The sequence below is a fragment of the Mauremys reevesii genome, linkage group 7 (genome assembly GCF_016161935.1).
Source record: "Mauremys reevesii isolate NIE-2019 linkage group 7, ASM1616193v1, whole genome shotgun sequence".
Lineage (NCBI taxonomy): Eukaryota > Metazoa > Chordata > Testudines > Geoemydidae > Mauremys > Mauremys reevesii.
The window spans coordinates 14829021-14856254 of record NC_052629.1 but is presented as its reverse complement, the minus strand read 5'-3'; the positions used below and the strand labels follow the sequence as shown (position 1 = coordinate 14856254).

Below are 27234 nucleotides of genomic sequence, written 5' to 3'. Positions count from 1 at the left end.
AAAATACCACCTTCTTGAAATGTGAACCTAGTCCTTACCTCTCTAATGGTACCTTTTTTCAAGCCCCTATCATCCCGCTCCCTTGACCACTTTCAATTGAGATTGAATTTTGGTGGCTATTACCTCTGCATGCAGAGTAATCAAAATCCAGGCGGTCACGACAAACCACACTGTCTGTATAAAAAAGTGTGTAAGGGGAACTGAGGCTTCACCCAAAATTTATTCTGAAAGTATTTTTGGACTTTCATATCCAGTTACCTGTAGTCTTTCCAAGACCTCACTTTTCTCCTGATGAAACAAAACTGCATATCCTAGATGTGAAAAGGACACTTTTTTGTACTGCCTTAATAGACAAAGACTGGCTAGACGATCTCCTAGACCAGTGCTTCTCAAAGTGGTGGTCCGCGGACTGGTGCCGGTCCGCGAGCCATTGGCTGTCAGTCCGCGGCGAGTTTCCTCATAAGAGCGTCAAATAGGATAACAATATGGCACCGGTCCCTTGCACATTTGGGGGAAAAAAAATTGCCGGTCCCCCACATCAGATAGCTTGAAGCACTGTCCTAGACTTTTTTTTTTGCATATGGAAGTTCATCTAAAGGTAGACTTCTTTCTGCTTCAGGAATTTTGAAATGCACTGTACACTGTATCAGGGTAACCTTAGATATTAAGAAACTGCAACTCCCTGATCAGGTTACTCTGCCCATTCCACCAGAATGCAGGCCTCGTCTGTGGCATGCTTCATTAGAGTTCTGATCACAGAGATTGTAGAGAGGCAACATGGTCCTTGGTGCACTTGTTCACCAATCGTTATTCGCTAATATCAACTTCTAGAACTAACACACAGGTTGGCTGACCAGTCCTGCAGTCCTTTAAAATGAGCTCCTAGTCCCCACTGCCTGGAATGTTGAACTACTGGCTAATCACCATAAGTGGGAACCAGATGCACAGGAATTTAAAGGACAGAAATCAGTTACTCAGTTTGCAGTAACTGTTATTTGAGATGTTCTGTGCATACGGATCCCACAGCCCACTCTCCATCCCCACAGCTAAGAGACTTCTCTTGGGATCTTTGGATGACAAAGGAAATTTGAATGGTGGACAGGATCGCTCTGCCCTTTATTCCCTTCGGGGAGAGTGAGGACATGAAGGGCATATGCGCAACCTTTATGGGACGCAACTTCCAAACTCTTGAGCAAAGGTAACATGCACCCCAGTAGTAGGATCCACAACGACAAACTGTCTCAAAGAACAACAGGTACTGCAAGATGAATAACCTTTTTTTTTTTCTGTGGCAGGTCTCTGTTTAGAGCCGCCCTTTTGAATTATTGAACACTGGAGGGGGTGGGGGGTCAGGAAGTGGGATCAGTAGTGGAGTCAGGAAGGCTCCAAATTCGTTCTGAGTTTGTATGGAGTGCTCAGAACACTCCACCCCATGCCCCTCCCCTTTGCCACACACACACAAATTGTTCAGCTTAACGCCTGTCTTCTCCACATGATAAGTGTCTCATCCTAGGTTGTTTCATCAGCTAAAACCTGCCTGCTTGAACCATTGCTCTCCTCACCTACCCTCTCTGTTATTTTGTCTGTGACCCCTAGCCTTATTAACAGTCACTTGGCTTCAGCACTGAACACTGCCTGGCATCAGTGATACAGTCCTTACCAATTTTGATCACATTCAAACACAGAATGCTGTTGTCCTCATTACCAATTCTCTGAGAAATGCAGTTCCATAAAATTTAAAAAGAACCCTCTTATTACTAGTGACAGATGAGTAATGTTTAGCTTCCTTTACGAATTAGTAAGAATTGGATCTTTAAACTACATTAATAAAGTTTTGGGATGACATTTTGCAAGCCAAAGGTTTTTTGTTCTCTACTGCAGATTAGTAATTAACACTCTTTTCACCCCAATCAGCTTTTGTGTGTGTGCACTTATGCACTGCATTTAGAGCTGAGCTTAGTATTCGCCCCCCAGGAAATGCCTGAAAATTGCATTTTTTTATTTTATTTTTTTTAAAGGAGAGAGAGCAAAGAAGAGGAGGGGCCTAGTAATATGCAGAATTATTTTCCCCCAATTTAAGCATTGCTTATAAAAATATAACTTCAATAACTGGGACTTCTAGGTGCTAGGTAATAGATAATAAAAGTTGTAAATGAATGTTGCTGGGACAATACGATCTTTTACTACTGCAAAAATAATATATTTATTTTTTGATAAATATTCTAGGTAATGTTTTAAGACCAAAGCAAGATTACCTTCAGTTTGTTACCTATATTTGAGTATGTTCTCAAAGAATTGGAAGAGCAAATAAGTCAGACTGACAACTTCATAATCATTTTTATATTTTCTTTGGAGGGTGAAAAGCAACTCTAATTCTCCAACTGTGAAGATTTTCATGTTAAACTGTAGAGACTAGTTTACAAGTAAGACATATTAACTTGATTTTATTATGGGGAAAATATTTTTTTCAGACTAATCTGCTAAACATAACATTTATCTACATAGGTTCACCTTTGTAAAGCAAACAGGATTAAATGATTACCTTTCATTACCTTGGAATATATATCATGCTATGTAAAATAGTAGTTAAAGTATATGGCCATTGGATAGGCCTACTTGACAAAACAGCCCTACAGTGGAAAAACACAGTAATACGTGGCACCGGTACAAAGTACATGTTGTTCTTTTTAAAGAATTTAGAACAAAAATGAATCTACTTTGAAACTATTATAATCCAAGGAATATTCTACTATTTCTAAAATATTAAGGGTTTAAAAGTTACTGTTGCTGAAAATTAGAAAAATAAAAGTTTGTAGATCATTTTTTTTACATGTTCAGTCAGCAGCCAGTAAACCTGTACTGATGGAGGTTTTCTCCTCCACCTTGCCTGGCTGCTAGGAAGAGGTCATTGGTACCCTAGGACACGCTGCCTGCTCTCAGTTTCAGTGCCTGGCTCCACCCCAGCCCAGAGCAGCCATTACAGCAGGGGATGGCAAACTTTTTGGCCTGAGGGCCACATCAGGGTTGCAAAACGGTATGGAGGGCCGGGTAGGGAAGGCAGTGCCTCCCCAAACAGCCTGGCCTCTGCCCCCTTCCACTTTCCTCCCCCTGATTGCCCCCCTCAGAATCCCCGACCCATCCAACCCCCCCCCCCTCCTTGTCCCCTGACCACCCGCTCACAGGATCCCTGCCCCAACTGCCCCGGGACCCCACCCCTATCCAACCCCCGGCTGCCCCCCAACCGGCCCCCTGGGACTCCACCCCAAATCCACCACCACCCCCAAGCCTCTTTCAGAATGTGGCCCTGCGAACATGGGTGGAGGATTCAGGAGGAGCAGGGGCAGCTGTGCAGCCGGAGAGAAGTGGCAGTTTTCCCTTCAAAGCTCTGCTTCTCTCCAGCTGGTTGCATGGCCGCCAGGTACTCCTGAGTCCTCCGGCCGTGTTTCCCGACACCAGCACTGCCCGCCTGGTCTCCTGCCCCCTCAATGCAGCCCTTCCCCTCCCCCCCTACAGGGGGTGCACTGGTGCTGAGCTGCTCCAGTGCCTGGCCCTGGGGCCCCCTGTTGTTGGGGGACCCCGTGCCAAGGGCACCCTGTGTTCACTTGTAAATCTGCCCCTGAACCGCGCTGTCCGGCCGGAGCCTGCCACACTGCTGGCACGGTGAGTTGAGGCTGTGGGAGAGGGGGAACAGCAGGGGAGGGGCTGGGCAGGATGGCCCCGCGGGCCAGATGTAGCCCGTGAGCCGTAGTTTGCCCACCTCTGCATTACAGGGAAGGTCAGGCCTCACCCCTTTAGCCGTGGGCTGGAGGGAACATTCTCAATTACTCTGTTGAGGTGGCCCATGTACGAGCTGGTCAGCTGTAGGAGCTGTGAGGGGATGTAGAATGCTTAGTCAGGATGGAATCTTTGGAGATTTTAGCTGCTAAAAATCTGAAGTCTCTACTGAAACTGCAGTTTCTCAAAGCACCTACATAGGACGTGTTAGACACCGTGGTCAAAATTTTCAAGGTCAGCAGGAGTGAGGGGGCTACTCCTCTCTCTGGCATTTGGATGTGGTGGTGCCTTTACCTCCTGCATTTGTATTTAATCACAGACACAGATTGAAGTTCCAAACCAGTCTTCCTTCCTAGGGTCTGGTTTAATGTCTAATGCACAAAATATATCCCAGCACCTCTACAGGATACCTGTCCCATTTGACTCTTCTTAGGGACTACAAAAATTTCTTCTAAACAAAAGTTATACAAATATTTACTAATTTTCACTTTGTATTATGGTTTCTCCAATACTTTTTCCTATGTTTTAGAAGTCCCCTTTTTGGCACAGAGGTTCCAAGCAGTCACTGTCCCTAATCCTAAACCTAACCCTAAGCTTTTCTCTAGAGAAACCTTAGCCACTGCTGTTCCCCTTCAGGCTTCTAGGGGCATGTTTACACTGCAGTTAAACACCCACAGCTGGTCCATGTCAGCTGACTTGGGCTCAGGCTGTGGGGCTGTAAAGTAGTGGTGTAGACGCTTAGACTGGAGCCCAAACTCTGGGACCCCCATGAGGAGGGAAGATCCCAGAGCTCAGGCTGCAGCCTGGGCCTGAATGCCTACATTGCAGTTTTACAGCCAGCTGCCCAAGTCAGCTAACATGGGCCAAACACAGGTGTTTAAAAGCATACCTTAGGACAGTGGTTCCCAAACTGGGGTTTGAGAACCCCTGGGAGTTCACGAAATGTTACAGGGGGTTCTCGGAAAAAATTTCCCTAATGGCGGACAGAGCTGTCCCTAGGAGCACGGGGCCAGCAGCGCAGAACCCCTGGGCTTTCCAAGAGCTAAGAGGATCAAAGCAAGCATATCTATAACACTGAGGAGATTTAAACTTCAAGATTCCTTATAAGAAATGGAAAGGGAGGTGGATATTTTTTTCTGTTTTTAAAATTAAATAGGCAACTAGTATTTTTAAAATTATTATGATGAACAAGTTTAAGCTTTGTTGCAACATGCATTGTTTGTCTGGACTGCTCAAGACCTGAATGCTTGTGTAGGAGGAACTCTTTGAGTTGGCTTCTTAAATACCTTCATGATGTTTCACATCTGATACTCTTTGATGAAACATAGGAGCCTTGTCTTAGAATAGGCTTATTCAAAGTGACACAAGCTACGAAAGTGAGATCATGGAAGAGTGTTGCCATTTTCATAATGTAATAAAAATATAATATATAGACTTGTAGAGAGAGACCTTCTAAAAAACATTAAAATTATTACCGGCACGCGAAACCTTAAATTAGAGTGAATAAATGGAGACTCGGCACACCACTTCTGAAAGGTTGCCGACCCCTGGTCTACACTATTTATAGCCCCAGAGCCTGATCCCTGTGAGATTGAGTGAGCTGACAAAGGCTCTGAGACTCAGTGCTGTGCGTTTTTTAATTGTAGTGTAGACAAACCTGAAGCAAAGAGACAATCCGTCCCCACAGTGAGGGAACTGGACCTGCCTTTTATATCTTGTTTTCCTCTTCCCATCAATCTTTGTAGCTTACAGGTGCATAATTTGAGAGGAAATATATAGGCAAGAGTTGGGCATGGATTGCTCTTAAAGACCTAGCTACCCTGTGACAGAAGGTGTGGTGCTTGTTTCTTCTGAAGAATCAGATTTATATATTCAAGTGCTGAAATGTAGGCATTCATATTCAAAAAATATTGGCCTGTACAAATAACGAAGCACTCCAAAGACAGTAGGAATGGGCCTGGACACCTGCATGACTCCTGTTGTAATGACCCTCTACTTAAATTCACGGTTGACTTCTCTGTCTTTGTAAGTTTCTAATACTTTTCAGTTGTTGACAGTGGCTCAGATTTTTAAGTCTGATTTTTAAAAAAAGCTTTAGCATTGAAATATATCTTCAGCTTTTAACAGTTAACAAGTAGCAAAAAAGGGACACAGATCCCAAAATCTCCTCTAACATCTGAAGTTGGAAAGGTGAACAGAAAACAAACACAATGGTTTACTTGGGATGGCTTTAAAGAAAAAAGGCAAGCATGAATTTGTGGGTCTAGGTAATCCGTTGCTCAAACATGAACTGGGTATTGTGTAATCAAACAAGGACTAATCAACTGAACTGGAGCAGGGGAAGTAATCAAATCAGTGGTGTCTAGACAAATGAGTGGTAAAGTTGAACTGCAAGTGAGTTATGACAACAGTTGCTAGACATAAATAGGAGTTGGGGGAAAAATGTGGTGGATGAACACAGCACAAACATTTGAACTCCTCTGCTTATAAATACCACCAAATAAATTGATCTATAAAGGGTTAAAATGTTTTTTCATTCATCACTTATTTTAAGCCACCTAATTAATCTGTAACTTAAAGGAAACAACCAAATCTGTTTTGATACCGGAGGCTTCAAGAATAACTGTAACGATTGGTATTTATATATCTTTGAAATAATGGCATACCTGTTCACTCAAGAAGAAATCCGGAGTTGGTAAAGTGACTTTATTTGTGAAAGGGAAAAGTCCGTGAATTAAGTAAATGTTTGTTAAAGTGGAGGAGGTGTTAGTATCCTATAAATAATATGCTCTGTGATTATTATATTGAAGGTACTGGCTAGTTTCCTAAACATTTTGTTAGCTGAAAATTTCTTTGCTTTTCCTAAATATCTAGCAGAACTATTTTTTTTTTTATTTTCTTTGCCTCACTGCTTAGAGAAACAAGATTGCGGACCAAAATGAACTTGGATGTATGCATGTGCACCTCCTATTGAAGCCAATGGGAATTATGACTGGTTCCACCAGGGATGACTTTGGCCCAGATCTTAACTTTTCTTCCACATCTAAATTATTAGAATCTATTAACAACTGTATCATATGCAGTGTTGGGTTATGTTCCGAAAGCCTGATAGCCTGGTTACTGGAGTAATTCAGCATCTGTTGCTTAAGAAATTGTCATTTTGTAACAGCATTGTGCTCTGTTGCAGTAGGTTAATACTGGCTTTAATGGCATATATTCCAGTGGTAAATTAGAGCCATATTCAACTCTTTTATTTCTACATTTAAAATTTTAGCTTTATCAGATAAAGGTTTTGTATTTTTAATAACAGGCATTCCTCATTAAATAGTTGGCATTGCTCAATATTACATTTCTCTTCATGCTTTCATTTTGAGGGTATTTTTGGTAGATAAAAGTTGTGTGCAAGTGTCAATGCTTAAATGTATACATACATTATTTAAGAATATGGAGACAGAAGAACAATGTCAGCAAGTAAACCAGTGTCCTGATTTCATCCTCTTGTCCCTGAAATAAAGATTAGAATTCATGCCCAGAAGAGAGAGTAGTATGATGAGAACTTAACATGTGAGAGACTTGTACAAACTAACTGCAAGAAGTGCTATACATTGCCAGACATCACTATAATGGGGTAAAAAGATGAAATATTATTATCCTACGTAGTACTATTCACATCTCCCCCTCTGCCCCCCCCCCGATCCTGATAAGATTCGTAAGCTTATTCTTCATATGAAGAAGCTGTAAGAAAGTTATTACTATTAAAGGTATTGGAAGATGAGTGCCAATTAAAAAGCTATGGCTCAGAGGTTAGCTAGGGAGGGTTTTTCTGGGATTGGTGCACAAGGGTCCTTCAGATACTAATAGTTATTAGTGAAACCGTTTCTAACAGGTTTTTAACTTTGGGAGAATGTCATTTAGCTTTCAGACAGAGGTGCTTTTTAGACACTTTCTTGAACGTGACTGTATAACCGATAACCATGGTTCAGAAGTATAGGTTGTTCAGAATGGGTGGAGATATGTGAATGTGGTAAAATTTTAATTTTAGCTATGAAATAACTTCCACTGTGGTTTTCTAACTTCCTTTATCTTCATTCTTCTTCCCCTTCCTCCCCACTTGCACTTAAAACGTTACATTGCATATCTTTCACCAACTTCAAGATCACATTGATCAAAATCCAAGATATGTGCGTGTGTATTGCACAGTTCAATACATTAAAATGAAGGTACAGTCCTTGAAATGCAGGTACATTCAGGGGCCCCCCTGCTCCGAGCCATGCCCCACTCACTACATCTCCCCTCACTCGCTCATTTTCATTGGGCTGGAGCGGGGGGTTGGGGCATGGGAGGGGGTGAAGGCTCCGGCTGGAGGAGCAGGCTCTGAGGTGGGGCTAAGGATAGGATGTTTGGGGTGCAGGAGGGGGCTCTGGGCTGGGGGGTGAGGCTGAAGCAGGGGGTTGGCGTGTGGGAGGGGGTACGGGCTCTAGGCTGGGGGTGTGGGCTCTGGGGTGGGACCAAAAATGAGGGTTTCAGGGTGCAGGAGAGGAGTCTAGACTGGGGTGGGGGTTGGGGATGGGGAGTTTGGGGTGCCGGAGGGGGCTCTGGGCTTGGTCTGAGGGGTTTGGAATGTGTTCAGAAGGGGGTTCAGAGGTGGAGCAGGGGTTGGGGTGCGGGTTCTGGGGTGAGACTGGGGATGAGGGATTTGGGATGCAGGAGGGAGCTCGGGGCAGGGGTACAGAAGAGGGTGTGGGCTGCAGGAGGGAGTTTGGTTGTGGGAGGGGGCTCAGAGCTGGGGCAGGGGTTTGGGGCATGGGAAGGGTGAGGGGTGCAGGATCTGAGCAGCACTTATCTCTGACGGCTGCCTGGAAGCAGCAACAATTCCTTCAGCTCCTAGGTGGAGGGGCGGCCATAGGGGTCTGCCTGCTGCCTCCATCCACAGGCACCGCCTCCACAGCCTCCATTGGCTGCGATTTCCAGCCAATGGGAGCTGCGGAGCTGGCACTTGGGGCAAGGGCAGTGTGTGGAGACCCCGTTGCTGCACCTGTGCGTAGGAGCTGAGGGACTTGTCGCCGCTTCCGGGGAGCTGTGTGCAGGTAGGGAGCCTGCCAACCAGACTTTTACTGGTCCGGTCAGCTGTGCATTCCTGTTTTAAAAAAACAACAACAACAAAATGGACATCTGGAAACCCTAGATCAGGAGTATCTAAGCTTCCTAGAACAGGCTGGCATCCCAGGATTGTTTGAGCTGTCCATCCTTTTGATGTGAATATATTGAGGGTTATGAAGCTTACTATAAGTAAGATCTGTTGGATGAGACCTTGGAGACAGCATTCTTGTCAGCTCTGCACAAACTGAAAACATCCAGCAGTTCTCTTCATAAGACAGTGGGTTTGCTCCAGTATCCACCCCAAAATGTCCCATCTGTATGCTCTCATGCAGCAAGCTTGAGAGCTGCTCTCCACCCCCAAAGGTCTCTGAATTTCATTTTATTGTGCATGTTATCAAGTTTGAAAAGGTCTTCATCATCTTTTGGGTTAAGATGTTATACATGAAATAGGTGTGTGTTAGTACTATTGTGAAGAAAAGTCACAAGGATGATAGAACTTCAGTGTAATGAAACAAATGGCTACAAAGCAAAATCTTATCTTAAATGTTATAATAATGGTCTGCTATTGGATCAAGCAAGTTGAGAGTGGGCTTTGGGAGAGCAGGGGAAGAAATGAAGTCAAGATACTCAAAACACTTGTCTGTAAATACAGATTGTTTTTCTTATGGAATAAAATACTTATTTGAATATTAGATGTTTATAAAAGGCCATAAGAATTATGGCCAATTTTATTTACTTAATTCTTCCACTAGAGGGTGCAAGTGTTCTATAAACTTCCCTTTTGAGTGAGAGCAGTGCCTGAGTTGTAGAAGGGGTGTGTGTGTGTGTGTGTCTCAATTTTAATAGGGGAGAACTCCTGGTTTCATATTGCAGTATATGAAAAAGATGAATGAGTTTAAAAAGAAAAGTTGTGATTCTATAATAAATATGTAACCTACAGATTACACAGAGCCCAGATTATTATTAAAAATTACTACTTCTGTATTTCAGATTACTGATTTTTGGATCCTATGAAAGAGAAACGAATGTTCATTGCACGTTTGAGCTGAGCAGTAATGTCTGGGAAGAAAAATCTCGGAGTTCCATTAAAACGGTAAGATGCATACATATTGTATTACTATGTGACTTAAAATCTCATATACTCTGTCTAGACCAGTGGTCCCCAACCTTTTCATCTGGCTGGTGCCAGACGAAGGACTGTGGTGGCAGTCGAGCATCCGCCGAAATGCCGCCAAAATTCGAGGGCATTTTGGTGGCAACACCTCTTGATGACGTCGCTTGTCGGCGGCAAGCGGCGTCATTGAGAGGCAATGCCGCCGAATTTTGGCAGCATTTTGGCGTATGTTTGACCGCCGGCCAGCACGCGGGCACATTTAGATGCACCGTGTTGGGGACCCTGGTCTAGACTATATATGTTCATTATTCAGTAACTGGTACATCAAGTGCAGTCAGGGACTGCTAGGTACCAACTTTTTGTCACTAAAGGCCTGCTTATCAAAAAAGACACACATAAATGACTTGCACGAGCAATTACTGCCACAGTGCTGCTTGCTCATATAATACCCACGTTGCACGCACAAATTAAGTGCACAACTGCACATATGCATTCTTTAAAAATTGGACAGTTGAAATGCTTAACAGTCCAAATATACAGGAAAAGTGATGAAGATGTTACATGCCTAAAGAACTAATTAATAAGAGTCTGCAAATATGAGTAACAGAAGTACTCCTGACTTTGTGTATAATCATGTATCCTATTTGAGCTCTTCTGCTAGTTTAGCAGCACACAGCCCACAAACAGGAAGAGTGTTTCTCAAACGTATAGTGTCATTGAAACATATATTACCTTCAAAAACTGGAAACAGTTGTAATTTCAGATACTATGATAATAGTAGAAATCAAATTGTCTTGGGATTCTGCTGAAAAAGTGATTTTTTTTTTAAATCTTCATTTTAACAAATATTTGTAAAAGTTGTTTAAATATATTTTTCTGTTCTATTTAGAGCCCAGTGGTACTTGTTTGGGGGCCAGAGGGGAGAAGAGGGTTAAGGAGCACCCATCCTTTCCCCTCTCCTTTCTGCTCAACAAGAATAGTACATTCTGCTTCTTCAGCACTACTGATCTTTGCTTATCAATATTTTTTCCAATATGAGCAAGCAATAAACCCATCTCACAGCTCTTCATAACTGCTAATATACTTCCTATAGCAGTTCTGCGGGCAGAATTCCTTATGAAGTGAATTGTACCATATTTCTGTGTGAGGAGATTGCAGGATTGGACCCAATATTGTCAGCAGGTCCTTATCTGCGTGGTCTTGTTGATATGTATAAAGTTGTATGACATTTGCCTGATCTGTGCCTTTATACAAAATTATGCTGACAGCATGTGGTAATAAGAACATTCAAATTCGTGCTTTTTCAAAGAATAAATATTTTCTTTAAAATCAGTATGGGCAGGAATATTGTTATGCTTCCTTTCTTGGGCTTCTTCATTAGCTGTAGAAGTTGAAAATTACAATAATTCTCATCGCAGTGGTACATTTTTGACAGCAGGTGGCAGTATAGTGAAACTGTTGGCCAGTTTGAGACTGTGTGAATATTTAAAAAGAGAGAAAATAGTTTCGGATAGATTTTCAAAAGAGCTCTGCTTCTACTTAAGCACCTGAACGCTTTTGGAAATTTTGGCCTGTAATATACAAAAAAAATTAATTTATGTAGATAACTTTCAGTGCCATAGTAAGCACTGTGCAAACTATGAATTACCTACAGCTGAGCTGTTAAAATGTTTCTGGTACATTGATAGCAATCCTTTGAGTGTTAAACAAGATGAATACCAAAAGAACTCTATTGGAACAATACTAGTGTTGTTGACATAAACTAGGAACATTTTTTGTTACGTAAGGTGGAGGTGGTGTATATTAGAGAGCACCTATCGTAGTACTGGAAGCTCTTTCTACATTTTTGTGTGTGGAATTTCTCAAATTTAAATTGCTGTGTGCAGTATTGTATGGCTTTCAACATAAAATACTGCACACAGCAATTTAAGTTTGAGAAATTCCACACAACTTAGCTAGTTTATGAAATCTATTAATTTAACTGAAGTATATTCTCAGTGGATGTACAGAACAAGTCTGTAAGGTAAGAACCACATGTTCTTTGAGTGATTGTACGTCCATTCCACTTCAGGTATGTGCACACCCAGTGCTCCAGTCAGATTTTTCCCTTAGCAGTGTTGTCACATGGAGACCTTTTGGCAAAGGGTCCCTGTTCTTTGCAAATAACTTGTGTCTCAGCTGTGACAAACACGTGTCTTACAGACTATTTATCGATAATGGATATTGTGTTGTAAGGTACCTACAGAAAGCTTGTAACTTAGCAAGACTCAGAATCATTGCAAGTATGTACAGATTATATTTTCAGGAATATCTAAATATATTGCAAGTACATTTTATGATATTGGAGTAAAAGTTAGTCATCAGGAGATAAAATGTCTCATTATGGGCCCATTCAAGTATGAGGGAGTTGTTATCCCTCAGTGGTCTTGCCTTGCTCAATTACAGAACTATCAGAGACAACTGCAAACAATCAAAACCACTTGGAGGTGGTAAAGGAACATTGCAACAATACAGGTTTTCCCTGTCTATGAATAGTGACAAAAAACCGTTTCATCGTAACACAGGGTGGGGGAAAGCACTCTGAATCCTCACACTGAGGAGACATCTTGGTGAGCAGGGATGTTCTCATGGAAAAATTGGATCCTGATTCCTGTGAAGGCAGCCAGCTCTGCAGCAAACTGAACTTTGGATGGGAAAACCCCCTTTATTAGATGAGAAAGATAACTAGTAATAACTGTAGAGCCGGGTTTGTGTTATGTTTTTGTTTTGTATCATAACCATTTGTTTTCACCACTTTCTTGAATCTAAACTCCATTCTTTCTTAAACCTGTTTTTGTTTTAAGTGCTCACAAGTTCTGTATGATTTTTACAAGAGTGGTGATTTAAGGCAAAACTAGTGAACGGGGCCACACTGCTCTTTTGGGGGCAGAGGGATTTCTGTGAGTAGCTGATGTCAGGGCTGGATATTACATGGATTCAAAGGGGCTTGAGTGCATTTATTGTTAACCTGAAAGACACAGATAGGGCTAATGTAGAGGAGAGTGTTTGAGTGGCTAACAGGCAGGTTAGGCTGGTGGTGGTAGCTCCCAAACACCCAGTTACCACAGGCAGGGCTACCCCTTGCTAGAGGCAGTGGGTAACAAGGTGACAGTCCTGTGTACCATGAGACTCGTCACAGGTACCCACTGGGACAGCATATGCTCTCTGCTGCCTTGTGTTGCTGTACAATGGTATAAAGCCCCTGATCACCCTCGGATTCTTCTTACTGTCTGTGATTGGTAGTTAGGGTGTTAGTTTATTTTTATTATAGCTAGTGTACTCATCAATAGTTAGTTAGTTAGTTAGAGCTTTAGAATAGTTTCATTTTTAATTTAATTGGTTTTACTTAGAGAGGAGGAGTTTGTTCTGGGTACCAACTCTTGGTACCGAGAAATCCTGTCTCCAGTCTTTAAGACTTGCACTGGCTTTGAGAAGTCTGTGCCATTAAGTGACCCTCTTTCCAATGACTGAAGTGCTTAGGTGAGGGTTACAGCCAGGACAGGTGTCAAATATGTAGAGACTTCAAGCCCCAGATTAAGAAAGATAGAGAGGTAAGACTGCATCATCTCCTCATGGAGGCAGCCTGGTGTCCACTGTCAAAGCCTTCCCGCTTAGGCTGGGTATTGAGCACATCTGCCTCTGTCAGAAGTGCCCCTTCAAACATTGCAGGGACTCTGTGCCCTTCTTCAGTGCCAAGGAAAAAGTATAGGCAGCATGCTTCCAAAGAGCCAATGTCCTTGGAACAGTCCAAGCAAACAAGGTGGAGAATAGGGATAGGGAGGGGCCAGGTAGGACAGTCTCTGTCAAGGTGCAATACAGCTTTGGGTGTTTTGTGTCACCGGTGCAATTCATTTCAAAGCATCCTGGGAATTCAGAACAATTTGGCAGATTTTTCAGCAAAGATTGCAAGTAGTCTCAGGGCCATACAGTTAAGGCTTATTTTTCAGACCTGGTGGTGAGGGTCTCTCAAATAGACCTGTTTGCTAATTACCACAAGAAACTCTTTTATTCAAGAGCAGGTCACAGTCGGGGATCTTTGACAGATGCTTTCATGTTATCCCGGAAAGAAAATCTGATTTATGTTTGCCCTCCTGTTCCGCTCCTTTCCAGAGTTTTGCTCAGGATCAAGCAGCATCATGCTCACAGGATCCTCATAGCACCAATGTGGCCTTAACAGTATTGGTTTTCCAGTCTGCTGATCCTCTCAGCCAAGGCTCCTTTGACACTACCTCCAGAGCCAGACCTGATCTCCTGGACCACGGTTGCTTGTTAAATTCCAGTCCAGGTGCTCTTGATCTTACAGCCTGGATGCTCCAGGGTTAATGCCTCAGAAGGTAGACTATTCCGGGAATAGACAGAGAGCCTTTAGATATTCTTACCTGTTGAAGTGGTCACAGCAAAGGAGTATTTTGCCAGTCTGTGCCTCTATACAACATACTCTGGACTGTTTTTATTCTCCCTGACAGAACAAGTCCTATCTGTTAGCTCTATTAGAGTTCACCTATCTCTGCTTTCCACACTCTAGTTGTTGGTCATTGTCAATTAGATTTTTCTTAAAGGGTTTGGTCAGTTGATATCCCCAGATGGCAGATGCTATTTCTCCCCCTCCCCATGGCTACTTACTCTTCATCTATCCATCCATTTTTGGTAGTCATTACCTCTGGGAGAAGAGTGGGAGAATTATGGACGGTGGTAGCTGAACCTCCTTACACAATCTTTTATAGGGACAAAGTATACTTAAGTCCACACCCAAGATTTTTGGTTTAGTGTTGGATTTCCACTACAATCAAACAGTATACTTACTGACTCTCTTTCCCAAGCCCCATTCTCATAAGAATGTGGAGAGGCTCCATATCTTGGGTGTTAGAAGGGTGTTGGTTGTCCTGACCCAGTTCAGGTCATCTTCTCAACTTCTTATGGTAGTTGCAGACAGGATGAAGGGCCTTTCATCCTCAATGCAGAAGATCTTGTCCTGGATTTCCTCCTGTATATGCCTGTGCTATGACGACATAGCTCTGCCAAGCAGGGTGGTAGCGCACTCAACAAGATCTCATGCTGCTTCTGCAGCATTTTTAGCTCAATTGTCTGTCAGAAACTTGTAGGGCTGCAGTTTGGTCATCAATATGCACCTGTATAACTCCTTATGCCATATCAGCATTCCAGAAGAGACTGTGCCAAGTTTGGACAAGCAGTCCTTTCCTTGAACAACGACTGGACTCCGAAACATACCTCCTGTGAGTCACCAGAAGTGGAATAGATGTGCAATCACCTGAAGAAGAAAAACAGTTCCTAACCTGTTCTGTAATTATTGTTCTTTGAGATGTTGCACCTGTCTATTGCACAACCCACCCTCCTACTCCTCTATATCAGAGTCTGTCCCATAAAAAGGACCAGGGGGGAGGGGAGGGTACAGCGATTGAAGCTCGCTCCATGCTTTATACCATCACTCAGCAGCACAAGGCAACGGGTGGGGGGTGCGCTGCCCTGACTGGTACTGCTAAGGGGAAAATCTCCAATTCTAGTACACGGAGCATGCACACAATTGAAGTGGAATGGACATGAGCAACACATCTCAAAGAACATCAGTTACAGAACAGTTAGTAACCTGTTGTTGCTTGTTTTAAAGTGAGCTATTTTAATTGACAAAGTAGTAGCTTGGATAGAAAATAATCCTAATAAAACTTGCTTCTTACTTCAATTGGGAGGTACTATTGTGGGGTGAATTTATCTGATAATCAAAATTCCAAAGAATACATGGGAAGAAGAATAAAATTCAGTGACTTCGTGAGACTTGGATCTTGAACACATACTGTAAATGAGTTATATAGCTGTATACTAATATAAGGCATGGACAAATATGGCACACACTCTAAGAAGAATACTTTTGTTAGCATAGCTGTTGTTTGGGGAGGTGGTGTTACTATACTGACAGTGAAATTCTTGTTGGCATATGCTGCATCGACACTGAAGCTTTGCTACTACAGCTCTATACTAGTAACACATTTGTAGTGTAGACAAGGCATTAGATTAAGAAAAGACTAGAGGTGAAGTACCGGTTTCTACTGTGCATGCCAGAGGAGGGATTGAGGGTATGTGCACACTTAAATAAAAGACCTGCAGCTCAGCTGACTGGGGCTCACGGGTCTCTGGCTGTGAGTCTGATAAACTGCAGTGTAAACGCTTGGACTAGAGCCCAGACTCTGAGACCCTGCAAGTGGGGAAAGTCTCAGAGCTCAGGCTTTGGCCCCAGTGTCAGCACTGAAGTTTTATAGTCCCTTGGCCCAAGGCAGCTGACCTGTATTCTGAGACTAGGACCTGCAAGTTTTTTATCGCAGGGTAGACATGCACTGAGGCACTGCGGTGTGGCTGGAGCCCACAGTAAGAATTCTGGGTGAATCAGTCAGAATGGCAAGTGAGGATGCCTGGGAGTACACATCAGAACAGTTGCTCCAGTACCCTTGAAGAGTGTAGCATGCTTTACACTAGGCCAGATCGGGAGATCATTTGTGAAGGTGGTGGGGTGGGGACAAGGCTAGCCTAAAGAGAACACAAGGAGAACTGTAATGCTCAGTCAAATTCTGGGCAACCCCTGTTCAGAAATGCAAGAGTCAAGGAAAGGCTTGCTGCACCCTTCCTTCCATTGTGTACTCATGAAACTTGGCTAGAATTTGGCACCATGAAAGCCAGTATTGCCAACCCCAAGCATGCAACAATCACAAACCATGCAACAGAATATCATGAGATTTATTTTAATTTAAAAAATGAGGCTCTTTATTGATTTGCTGGTTTGTTTGTTTAGTGTAGAGTCTTTAGGGTATGCTCAGTCAGAGGACTCAATCCCCCCCCCCTTTTTTTTTCTCGCCTAATCAAATGCCTTTAGGAATTGGCGCCTTAAGAAAAATACCAGATTATTGCAAGAATAATGATAAAATTGTAAGAGTTGACAACACAGTAAAACAAATAACACTGGAATTTAATATACTTGAATCTCTTAACACATAGTAATGACAAGTCAAGTCACTCAATAGGAATAACTGATTGAATATTTGGATGGGAAGTTGTACCTCATAATTGCTTGCTCCTCCAAACAAGAGAAGCTTCCTGAGCTCCAACATTAATCTATGCCAGGTGTAGGCAACCTATGGCACGTGTGCCGAAGGCGGCACACAAGCTGATTTTCAGTGGCACTTGCACTGCCTGGGTCCTGACCACCAGTCCAAGGGGCTCTGCATTTTAATTTAATTTTAAATGAAGTTTTTTAAACATTTTAAAAACCTTATTTACTTTATAATATATAACTAAACTATTGTTGTATGTAGACTTATAGAAAGTGATCTTCTAAAAACATTAAAATGTATTACTGGCATGCGAAACCTTAAATCAGAGTGAATAAATGAAGACTCGGCACACAACTTCTGAAAGGTTGCCGACCCCTGATCTATGCAGTTGACTCTTGGCTGTAGTGGGGAGATGTTATTCATTGGTAAGTTGAGGATTTAATATTACTTATAGGTTCTCTTTAACATTTAAGTCTCCTCTTAATGCCAGTCAGTCCAGTAGTGACCGTATTCACCCACGAAAGCTCATGCTCCAAAATGTCTGTTAGTCTATAAGGTGCCACAGGACTCTTTGCTGCTTTTACAGATCCAGACTACCCCTCTGATACTTGAGATAAAATTGTTAGAATGGATTTCCAAGAGTCCAGAAATCTTAAACAAGAACAATAGACAACTTAAGACAAATGAAATAATTACATATGTTCAATTTTAGAATTGTTTAATTCAGACGAGCTTTATAACCACATGAAGGCACAGCATCTGATTTGGACTGTGAATTATGTTCTACTGTTTTCATAAGGAAAATTCTCATTCTGTAGTTATTGGCATTTTCATTCTTTATTATGTTAGCAGTGATAAGAGATTAGACAGCTTTAATACTTCATAATGAATGGTGGTGAGACACTAATCTGATTCCTTTATTTATGGAATATTAGTAGGTGTCACAATTTTTTTTGAAAAATGATGCCGTGTTATTAAACATATCCAGTGTGTTACTGAAATGTCTGTTGTTAATATAAAGGGGTCTGGTGCCTCCAAGATATTTATCAGATCATGTTCAGAGCTCAGACTAATAATTTGAAAGATGATTTGGCACATTCCCATACAAAATCTGCACATTACTAAAAGCATTAATTAATAGTGCAGACTGGTGGAATTAATGTTAATTTCTGAACTGTAATGTCATAATTATGCTTAATTTAGTATTCTGTACCTTAGAAGGGAAGATCATTAAAGATGGGTGTCTTGCTACACTTCACACACTTTATTTATTTTTAGTATACAGATATTAACTAGAAGCAATACCTTGTATGGGGTGTAAGGGTCATAGCTTTTTATTGTTGTATGTAGATAAACAATAATAGATGTATTGAAAGTTGTCCACTGCAATGGAAACTAGCTTTTTCAATTAGATGGGTAATACTAATGGAAAAATTTGGATTTGTCCTATGCTACATTTTATTTTGTTCACATAGTGTGAAATCCTGGCCTCATTGAAGTCAATGGGAATCTTGCCACTGACTTCAGTGGTGCCAGGATTTCACCCACAGTAATGTGCAAGATTAGCAAAGTGTTTTTTTTTCTTCTATCCAGACTTTTAATTATCTTATGGGGAAAAAATGAAAATAACTCCAGATAACAAGTGTATGCGTTACAGAAATGGACCCCAAAGTGTTAGGTTTTTATTTCATAGAGTTTTGTTAGTTCAAAATCAGCTGTGGAGATGAATGCCTTTTCTGAGTGGGTATCCTTCCAACCCCCCCAGAAACGGCCATATAGTACCACAGCACTTTTCTAAGAATAGTAGCATTTCTGTGCCTGCTCCCAACAGAGTAGAGTGGGACAAACCTAGAACTGAGATTTGAGGTTCCTAGGATGTTAGGATTTGTTAATGTAAGTTATTCTGCAACACTTGGGAAGGGGGGATAGTGTTTTCTCTCTTTCTTTGCACAGTAGCTTCACTTTTATGCTGGATAGTTCAGCCTACTGCATAACCACTATAGATCGTTGTCTTCTAGGTGTCTCATGCCCAATATAAGCATGTAAACTTTGAACTGGATAATTTATGCATTTACTATTTGTTTGAAAGTAAAATAATAGAAATAGTAGTGTGCATCATTAGTTCAGTTACTATCTACATATTGCTCTGCTGTTGTAGTACTGGAAATGCATTTAGAATACCCAGTCCAGCAGAATTTTGTCTTTCCAGCTGTTTCACAAGATTTCTGTGAGTTTGAAACAGCACAGTCATGGAGAAAACTGCAGATTTATTTGGGTAAATTTCCCAGCATCCTCATTTTCCAAAGAGATGCCAGCAAGCACTTACTCTACTGAGCATTTGGGGAGTCAGTCCTCGGAACACGTAGATATTTAGGGAAGATTATCTGCATCAGTCTGCAGGTTTTGTCCTCTTACCTGGCAAATAGATATCTTCTAGGATTACTACAGCAGAGAAAAGGCTCTGCAATTAGGGGCGTCTACAGCAACCTGATCTTTCAGCTGAATAGATTCGCCAAGATTTGCAGCCTTTCTGGTAAATTTTATGGCTGAATAGGGCCCTTGATGAGTTATCTGCATGCAATTTTTAAAATTGTTTTAGGCAAGTTAGTTGATGTGCTTTAAAAACGACAGGCTGCATCTTTTTGCGGACCGTCATTTAAATAAATTACTTACAGGTGATTTTTTAAAAAAATAATTATATTTAAAGGTATCTGGCATAGGAACACATGGATGTTAAAATGAGAAAAATCATATAAATCAAATTCAACACCATTGAAATGAGTTGCCTGGAGATACTGAACTGTAATGTCAATTTGAAGTGGCTGTGAAACACTAATTTATAAATATATAAAGCCAAATGCCTCACAGTTAGCATTTTGGTGCGCTTATTTAACAGTCTGCCATTTGAGAGTTTAATCCTATCAAAAGAAAAGAGGAGGATTAAAGCAAGTAAAGGTTTTTGAAAATGTCACTTTTTATGAAAATTCATGGTCTTATAAAATTTGATAATATTTGTAAATACAGCGGGGAATAGGTCTGAGATTTGCGCCTTACGTAATATTCTGTAATCTGTCTTTCAAATAAACTTGAAGGCCATCAGATGTTTTCCTCTCTACCCTTGAGCATTAAACATTTTTAACTTCAGGCTTCAGATAGCTTTTCTACTATTTAACTAGAGATTTTCCGTAAAATTCTACTGTATGTATATATTTTGCTGCAACAATGTTGGAACTAGTCTTTTTTCATGTATGTCCAAACTTATGTCTACCTTCTTGCATGTGAACTCTAGGATAGTTTTTAATGTAATTACATTAGGCCATATTGTGACCGGAGAAACCCTTGCCTTCTCTGCCTTCTTATGACAGGATCAGGGACAATTGCAGAACCTGTGATTGGGCGTGTAGGGGATACTTTTTTGGGGACAAACATTGCCCAAAGGGGAGGAAGCAGGTTCCATGGCTGTGCCTTTCAGTTTCCCCACTAGCTGGCAGAACAGGACAGATGCATCATGTGCAGCCTATGTAATTCTCCTCTTCTCCTCCCCCCCATGAAACCCAATCTCTGAGGCACAGTCCCTCCCAGATTTTCCCTCCTGCAGCTCTATATATAACCCCCAACCAAGGGCTTTTTAGGTTACGATCTAGCCTGTTAGGTTTGAAAAATAATATGCCACATAAAAACTGAATTAAAATTAATATTGTGAAGTGAAGCACTCAGTTAGAAAATCTAGTGGGAAAAGTGTATTTTTTTCCAAAAAAACTCTGTACTCTATCAACTAAACTCAAGTTTTACTCAGCCTCTGAGAAGAAAATGCATTTTCAGCCAAAAACAAAGCAAATAAAAATTGCTCAGCCCAAATGGTGAAAGAGTCAAAGGTTATAAGCAACTGAAAATAGGTGGGGGCTTAGACTGGGATTAGGTACCCTAACTGGGCTGCGGCTGCTGCTGCCATTTTGCCACTCATGTTGTCATTACAAAAGGTGATGGGATCTTATAGCCCATGCTTCATAGTTGCTACATTCTCTGCAAGGATAGCACTGGCCTCTCACTGATCCCCCAAGAAGCATATATGTTCCGAAGGGATCTGTGAGGTTCTTGGGGGTGAGAGGTTTGCAATCTCTTCTTTATGGGTTGAGTGTAGGCAAGTGGTCTTCCACCTGGAGATGATTCCTCTATGACTGTTCCATGAGGAAAACCTTGCAGAGGCTTTTTACAGGATGGGTAGCTTTGTCCTTCTGTTCTTTTAATATTTCTGTTAAACTCATTAAAGGCATATTCCATGTTAACAATGCAGCCCTTTACAGCTACACTATATAAAGGTCAGTGACATGACAATTTTTTGTTGAAAATATTTAGGTTCTCTATTTTGGCATTTTTAATAACTGATTTAATTAACAGTCTTTCTGAAGGCTTCTATTCTGAATAGCAAATGTAATTGTTTTACGGGTCTCATTTTTAAGTTGTCATTATGCAAATAGTATAAACAAATCAAGTTTCTCATAAAGCAATACAAAAAGGCAAGTAAATTGAACATGATCTTTCCCCTTGAAGCAGATGTAAAACCCAAGAAGAGCTGTTCTATTTTAGCTTCCACAGACGTATTGTGCTGACAATCCTTTTTGTATTCTCGTGATAATCTGCTCTGCTACACATACAAATATTGGACACAGGAAGGAGTTTTAAGTAGGTTTTGCAGACAGCTGTGTTTCTCATTTGCAAAGAAATTGATTTAGAGTGATAGCTGATCTCACTAAATAAATAGCTTTCCTGCATAGGCCACCTAACTTTGTTTATATAAACAGTATGGCCTATTGTAAGAAAGATAACAGTGTTTTATTGATCAGGGTAAACAGATGGTTTCTGGGTAATTCAGTATGTTTCTGGAATGACTTTCCAAACTATTTATGTGGTGTCCTACTGTGAAGCGCTGCTGCCATTGTACTCAAATTGATGTCTGTTTGTGGTTAAAATGAGAAAAAACTTCTCGAAATATATTCTAACAGAACAATCTTTTAAAAAAAAAAATAGTCACCACCCACACTTCTCCTTACTGCACTGATATTCCATGTTTGTTTATAAAGGCCAAGGTTTTCAAAAATAAACTGATTTTTTTTTGGGTGCTTAAATTTTTGGGCATCCAACGTGAAACACCATAGATTACAGGTCTCTTTGTTGCTTTTTATAGATCAGAGGGGATACTGAGCACTTTCTGAACATCACACCCTTTGAAATGTGTCAAGTTAGGCATCCAAAAATCACTAGCCACTTCTGAAAATCTTGGCCAAATTGTCTTACACTTTCATAGATTCCAAGGTCTGAAGGGACCACTGTGATCATCTAGACAGACCTCCTGTATAAAACAGGCCATAGACCTTCCCCAAAATAATTGCTTGAGCGCATATATTATAAATACATCACATCTAGATTTAAAAATTGTCAGTGATAGAGAATCTACCACAACCATCGGTAATTTGTTCTAATGGTTAATTACTCTCCACCTTTAAAAAATTGATGCCTTATTTCCAGTCTTCATTTGTCTAGCTTCAACTTCCAACCATTGGATCATGTTATTCCTTTCTCTGCTACATTGAAGAGCCTATTATTAAATATTTGTTCCCCATATCTAGACAGTGGCAGGGCATAGGCCCCAGCCAATTTGGGAGCCCATGTAGGCAGGAGGCCACAGGTGCTGGACCCATAGCCATGTCCCCTGCCCCTCCTTTCCCCCTTGGGCCCACTGCCTTGCTCCTCCTCTTTTCCCCTGAGACCCCGCCCCCTGTCCAGGCCAGAAGTCAAGGCTGTGGTAGGGTGATCTTTCCCCCTCGCCCCTGTGTGGACCTAGCCTGTGCCCCTCTCATCCCCCCCCCCCCACACACACACACACACAACCCACACGCAGACTTGGCCAGAGCCCCGTTGCTCATCCCTTCAAGCCTCTTTTGGGCAAAACTAGGCATTATCCCATTTGCTGTTGCCAACTGATCATTAGTTTTGCCAAAAAAGTCAGGGCCCCAATAAATATTAATCCACCTGTGTGTGTAATACTTATAGACTAATCAGGTCACCCCTTAACATCTTCCTTGAATTGTGGGCACCAGAACAGGACACAGTATTTCAGTAGCAGTTGCACCAGTGCCAAATATAGAGGTAAAATAGCCTCTCTGCTCCTACTTGAGATTCTCCTGTTTATGCATCCCAGGATAGCATTAGCTCTTTTGGCCACAACCTCACACTGTGAGCTCATGTTCAGCTAATTATTCGTCATGACCTCCAAGTTTTCTTCAGAGTCACTGTTTCTCAAGATAGGGTCCCCCATCATGCAAGTATGGCCTACATTCTTTGTTTCTACAGATAAACATTTACATTTAGCTGTATTAAAATGCATATTATTTGCTTGTGCCCAGTTTACCAAGCAATCTAGGTCACTTTGAATCAGTGACCTGTCCTCCTCATTTTTTACCACTCCCCCAATTTTTGTCAGCTACTGACTTTATCAGTTATGATTTTATGTTCTCTTCGAGGTCATTGATAAAAATGTTAACTAGCGTAGGGCCAAGGACCAATTGCTATGGGACCTCACTGAAAATACACCCACTGAATGTCGACTCCCCATTTACAGCTACATTTTGAGACTCATTAGTTAACCAGTTTTAATCCATTTAATGTGTTTGTAGGGAGCCAGGGTGGCCCCCTACTGAGCCGGACCAGGATGGCGCTGCGTTCCCCGCCGGCGGAGGCGGGGCCACGGCGAGTTCGCGCCGCTCCCAGCGGCAGGAGGGGCGGAGCGGGCCAGGATGCGCCGTGGTTTCCGCGAGACGGGGCGGGGCCACGGCGAATTCGCTCCGTCCCCAGCTGCGGGAGGGGCGGAGCGGGGGGTACAAAGGGCAGGGCCCTTTGCTCCGTGGGGGCGGCGCCATGGACGGAGGCAGAGGCTGACGCCGGACTGCTTCCGCCCGACCCAGCTGCTGACCCCGCGGAAACTGAGGACCCCGAACCCCTTGTGGAGCCGGAGCTACCCGCTGCGGTCTATCCGACCGAGCCAGAGGTTTGTGTATCCGGACCTTGGCCAGCGGTCCCCTGCTAAAGGGGCCCGCTAGAGACTTTTGCCGGCGTTCCCCTGCCTGCGGGCGCGCCGTGGACCAGTGCCAGCGGTCCCCTGCCAAAGGGGCCCGCTCGAGACTTTTGTCGGCGTTCCCCTGCCCGGGGGCGCGCCGTGGACCAGTGCCAGCGGTCCCCTGCTAAAGGGGCCCGCTAGAGACTTTTGTCGGCGTTCCCCTGCCTGCGGGCGTGCCGTGGACCAGTGCCAGCGGTCCCCTGCCAAAGGGGCCCGCTCGAGACTTTTGTCGGCGTTCCCCTGCCTGGGGGCGCGCCGTGGACCAGTGCCCGCGGCCCCCTACCAAAGGGGCCCGCTCGAGACTTTTGTCGGCGTTCCCCTGCCTGGGGGCGCGCCGTGGACCAGTGCCCGCGGTCCCCCGCTAAAGGGGCCCGCTAGAGACTCTTTGCCGCCGCTCCCCTGCCTGAGGGGCGCGCTGTGGACCTGTGCCAGGGGTCCCCTGCTAAAGGGGCCCGCTAGAGACTTTTGCCGGCATCCCCCGGCCGGAGGGGCGCTCTGTGGACAATTGCTAGCCTGCTCGTGCCAGAAGGGCGTGCCCCGGGTCCCTCCCCCACCGCCGGCGGAGGTAGCGACGGCAGCCCCGGCTTACAGTGGCACCTGACCAGGGACCTTGACCCATCCCTGCCGGAAGGGATCCGAACCAGGACGCAGTGGCCGCCCTGGGCCGGACATGGAGGTAGAGGCCCTTATTAAACTCCTGGCCGAGAGCCAGCAGCAGCAGCAGCAGCTCGTGCAGCAGCTGGGAGCCCACCAGCAGCAGCTACTCCAGACCTTGGGGGTCCAGCATCGAGAGCAGCAGGCCCAATGCCTCCAGCAGCTCGCCACCCTGTGGTCGAGCCCCGGCGGCGCCGCACCCGGGGGGGCTGTGTCCCCCGCACCCCCCGCCCACCGATACGGCTGGCCAAGATGGGGCCCGACGATGACCCCGAGGCGTATCTCGTCACCTTCGAACGGGTGGCGACAGTGGCTGGGTGGGCCCCGGATCAGTGGGCGACTCTCCTGGCCCCCTATTTGACGGGGCCTGCGCAGAAGGGGTACTGGGGACTCCCCGATGATGAGGCTTGGGTGTATGCGCGAGTGAAGGCCGCCATCTTGGACGCCCTCGACATTACCCCCGAGACCTTTCGACGGCGGTTTCGGGGAAAGCGATATCCTCCCGGCCCCGAGCCATCGCCCAGGAACTACAGGACGCGGCCAGCAGGTGGCTCCAGCCAGAGCGTAGAACCGCCGCGGAAGTGATAGAACAGGTCGTTATTGAACAGTTCACCCACATCCTCCCGACCCCCGGGCGGGCATGGGTGCTGCGGCACCGACCTCAAACCCTGCGGGCTGCCGTAACCCTCATGGAGGACTTTCTAGAAGCTGAGGCCCCGCGGCTCCCCGGCAGGACCAGGCGCCCAGAGGCCAGAGCGGGGCCCCAGCTCCAAGCCGGGAACCCCGCCCCGGGCCCGGCGCCCAGAGGGCGGGGGGACCTCTTTCTCCCGACCCCCTGAGCCGCCACCGCGTACCGGCTCCGGACGCTGGATCCAACCCCCAGGGCCTGGCCAACCCCGCGGGGCCCCCAGCGTCCCCACCCGGTCCGCGCGCTCAGAGCTAGGCCCCTGCTTCCGGTGTGGCGAGAGCGGTCACCTGCAACGCGACAGTACCGCAATGGAGTGTGACTTTGGTCACGTGTATGCAGGGGAACGACGAGCTCGCCCGCCCTCAGCGGTCAAGTTAACGGCTCCCATGGAGGTCACCGGGACCCACGTGGTGGATCTGATAGATTCCGGTTGCGGACAGACTCTTGTTCGACAGGCACTCCTTCCGGAGGGCCAGAAAACCACGGGGGAAGTTCGGATCCAATGCATCCATGGGGACGTGAGACCGTACCCTACGGCTCAGCTCCCGCTCACGCTAAACGGAGCAACCCAGCTGCTGAGCGTGGCCGTGGCCCCGTCCCTGGCCTATCCGGTCATTCTAGGCCGGGACTGGCCCGGGTTTGTCGACGTGCTCCGATCCGTGGGCCCGGCCGAGGCGTTCGAGGGCGCGTCCTCTGAGCCCGATACCAGCCCCCGTATACACGCCGACCTAGACGACGCCCCCCTCCCGCCCCCCGGCCTGGATGGACGGAGGACCGGGGACCTCGCGGACGGCACCTCGGACTTTAGTCGGGATCAGCGGGAGGACCCTACCCTCAGGTTCGCATACGAACAATTAGCCCGAGTCGAGGGGGATGTCGTGGACGTCCGCCGAACTACCCACTGGCCTAGGTTCGAGCTCCGCCATGACCGCCTCTACCGCGTGGAGCGAGACCCCCGAACCGAGAAGGTTCGGACCCAACTCGTGGTTCCCCGCATGCACCAGCGGGCCGTCTTGAAGCTGGCCCACGACATCCCCGCCGCAGGCCATCTGGGGCCGGAGAAGACCGCAGCCAGGGTCCTCGCCAGGTTCTTCTGGCCCGGTATTCACCGCGAGGTGAAGGACTATTGTGTCTCCTGCCCGGACTGCCAACACGCTGCCCCCGCGGGGGTCCGGAAGGCCCCTCTGGTCCCCTTGCCAGTCGTAGGGGTGCCATTTGAGTGGGTGGCAATGGACCTCATCGGGCCCTTCCCCAAAAGCCAGGCGGGGTATCAATACATTCTGGTTGTAATGGACTATGCCACCCGCTTCCCCGAGGCCGTTCCCTTACGCAGTATCACCGCGCGCACTATTGCCGCCGAGCTTCTGAAAATCTTTGCCCGGGTAGGCCTCCCGCGGGAGATTCTCACCGACCAGGGAACCAGCTTCACATCTAAGCTGTTCCGGCAAGTATGTGCCCTGCTGGGGATCCAGAAATTGCAAACCTCCGTATACCACCCCCAGACAGACGGACTCGTCGAGCGGTTCAACCGCACCCTGAAGGGGATGCTACGACGCTTCCCCACACAGGACCTCCACCAGTGGGACCAACTACTTCCTCCTTTGTTATTGGCGATCCGGGAAGTCCCGCAGGCGTCTACGAAATTCTCGCCCTTCGAGCTCCTCTATGGACGACGACCCCGCGGCGTGTTGGA

The 27234-nt window shown here is 44.9% G+C and overlaps 1 protein-coding gene across 1 annotated transcript in view; it reads left to right on the top strand.

Annotated features, from left to right (window-relative positions):
* Window positions 1-27234, top strand: part of PDZD8 (PDZ domain containing 8) — a 133702-nt gene that overhangs the window by 48657 nt on the left and 57811 nt on the right. The window contains exon 3 of the mRNA XM_039547033.1: window positions 9865-9967. Within this exon, the coding sequence (XP_039402967.1) occupies window positions 9865-9967 (103 nt within the window). The remainder of the gene's footprint in view (window positions 1-9864; window positions 9968-27234) is intronic.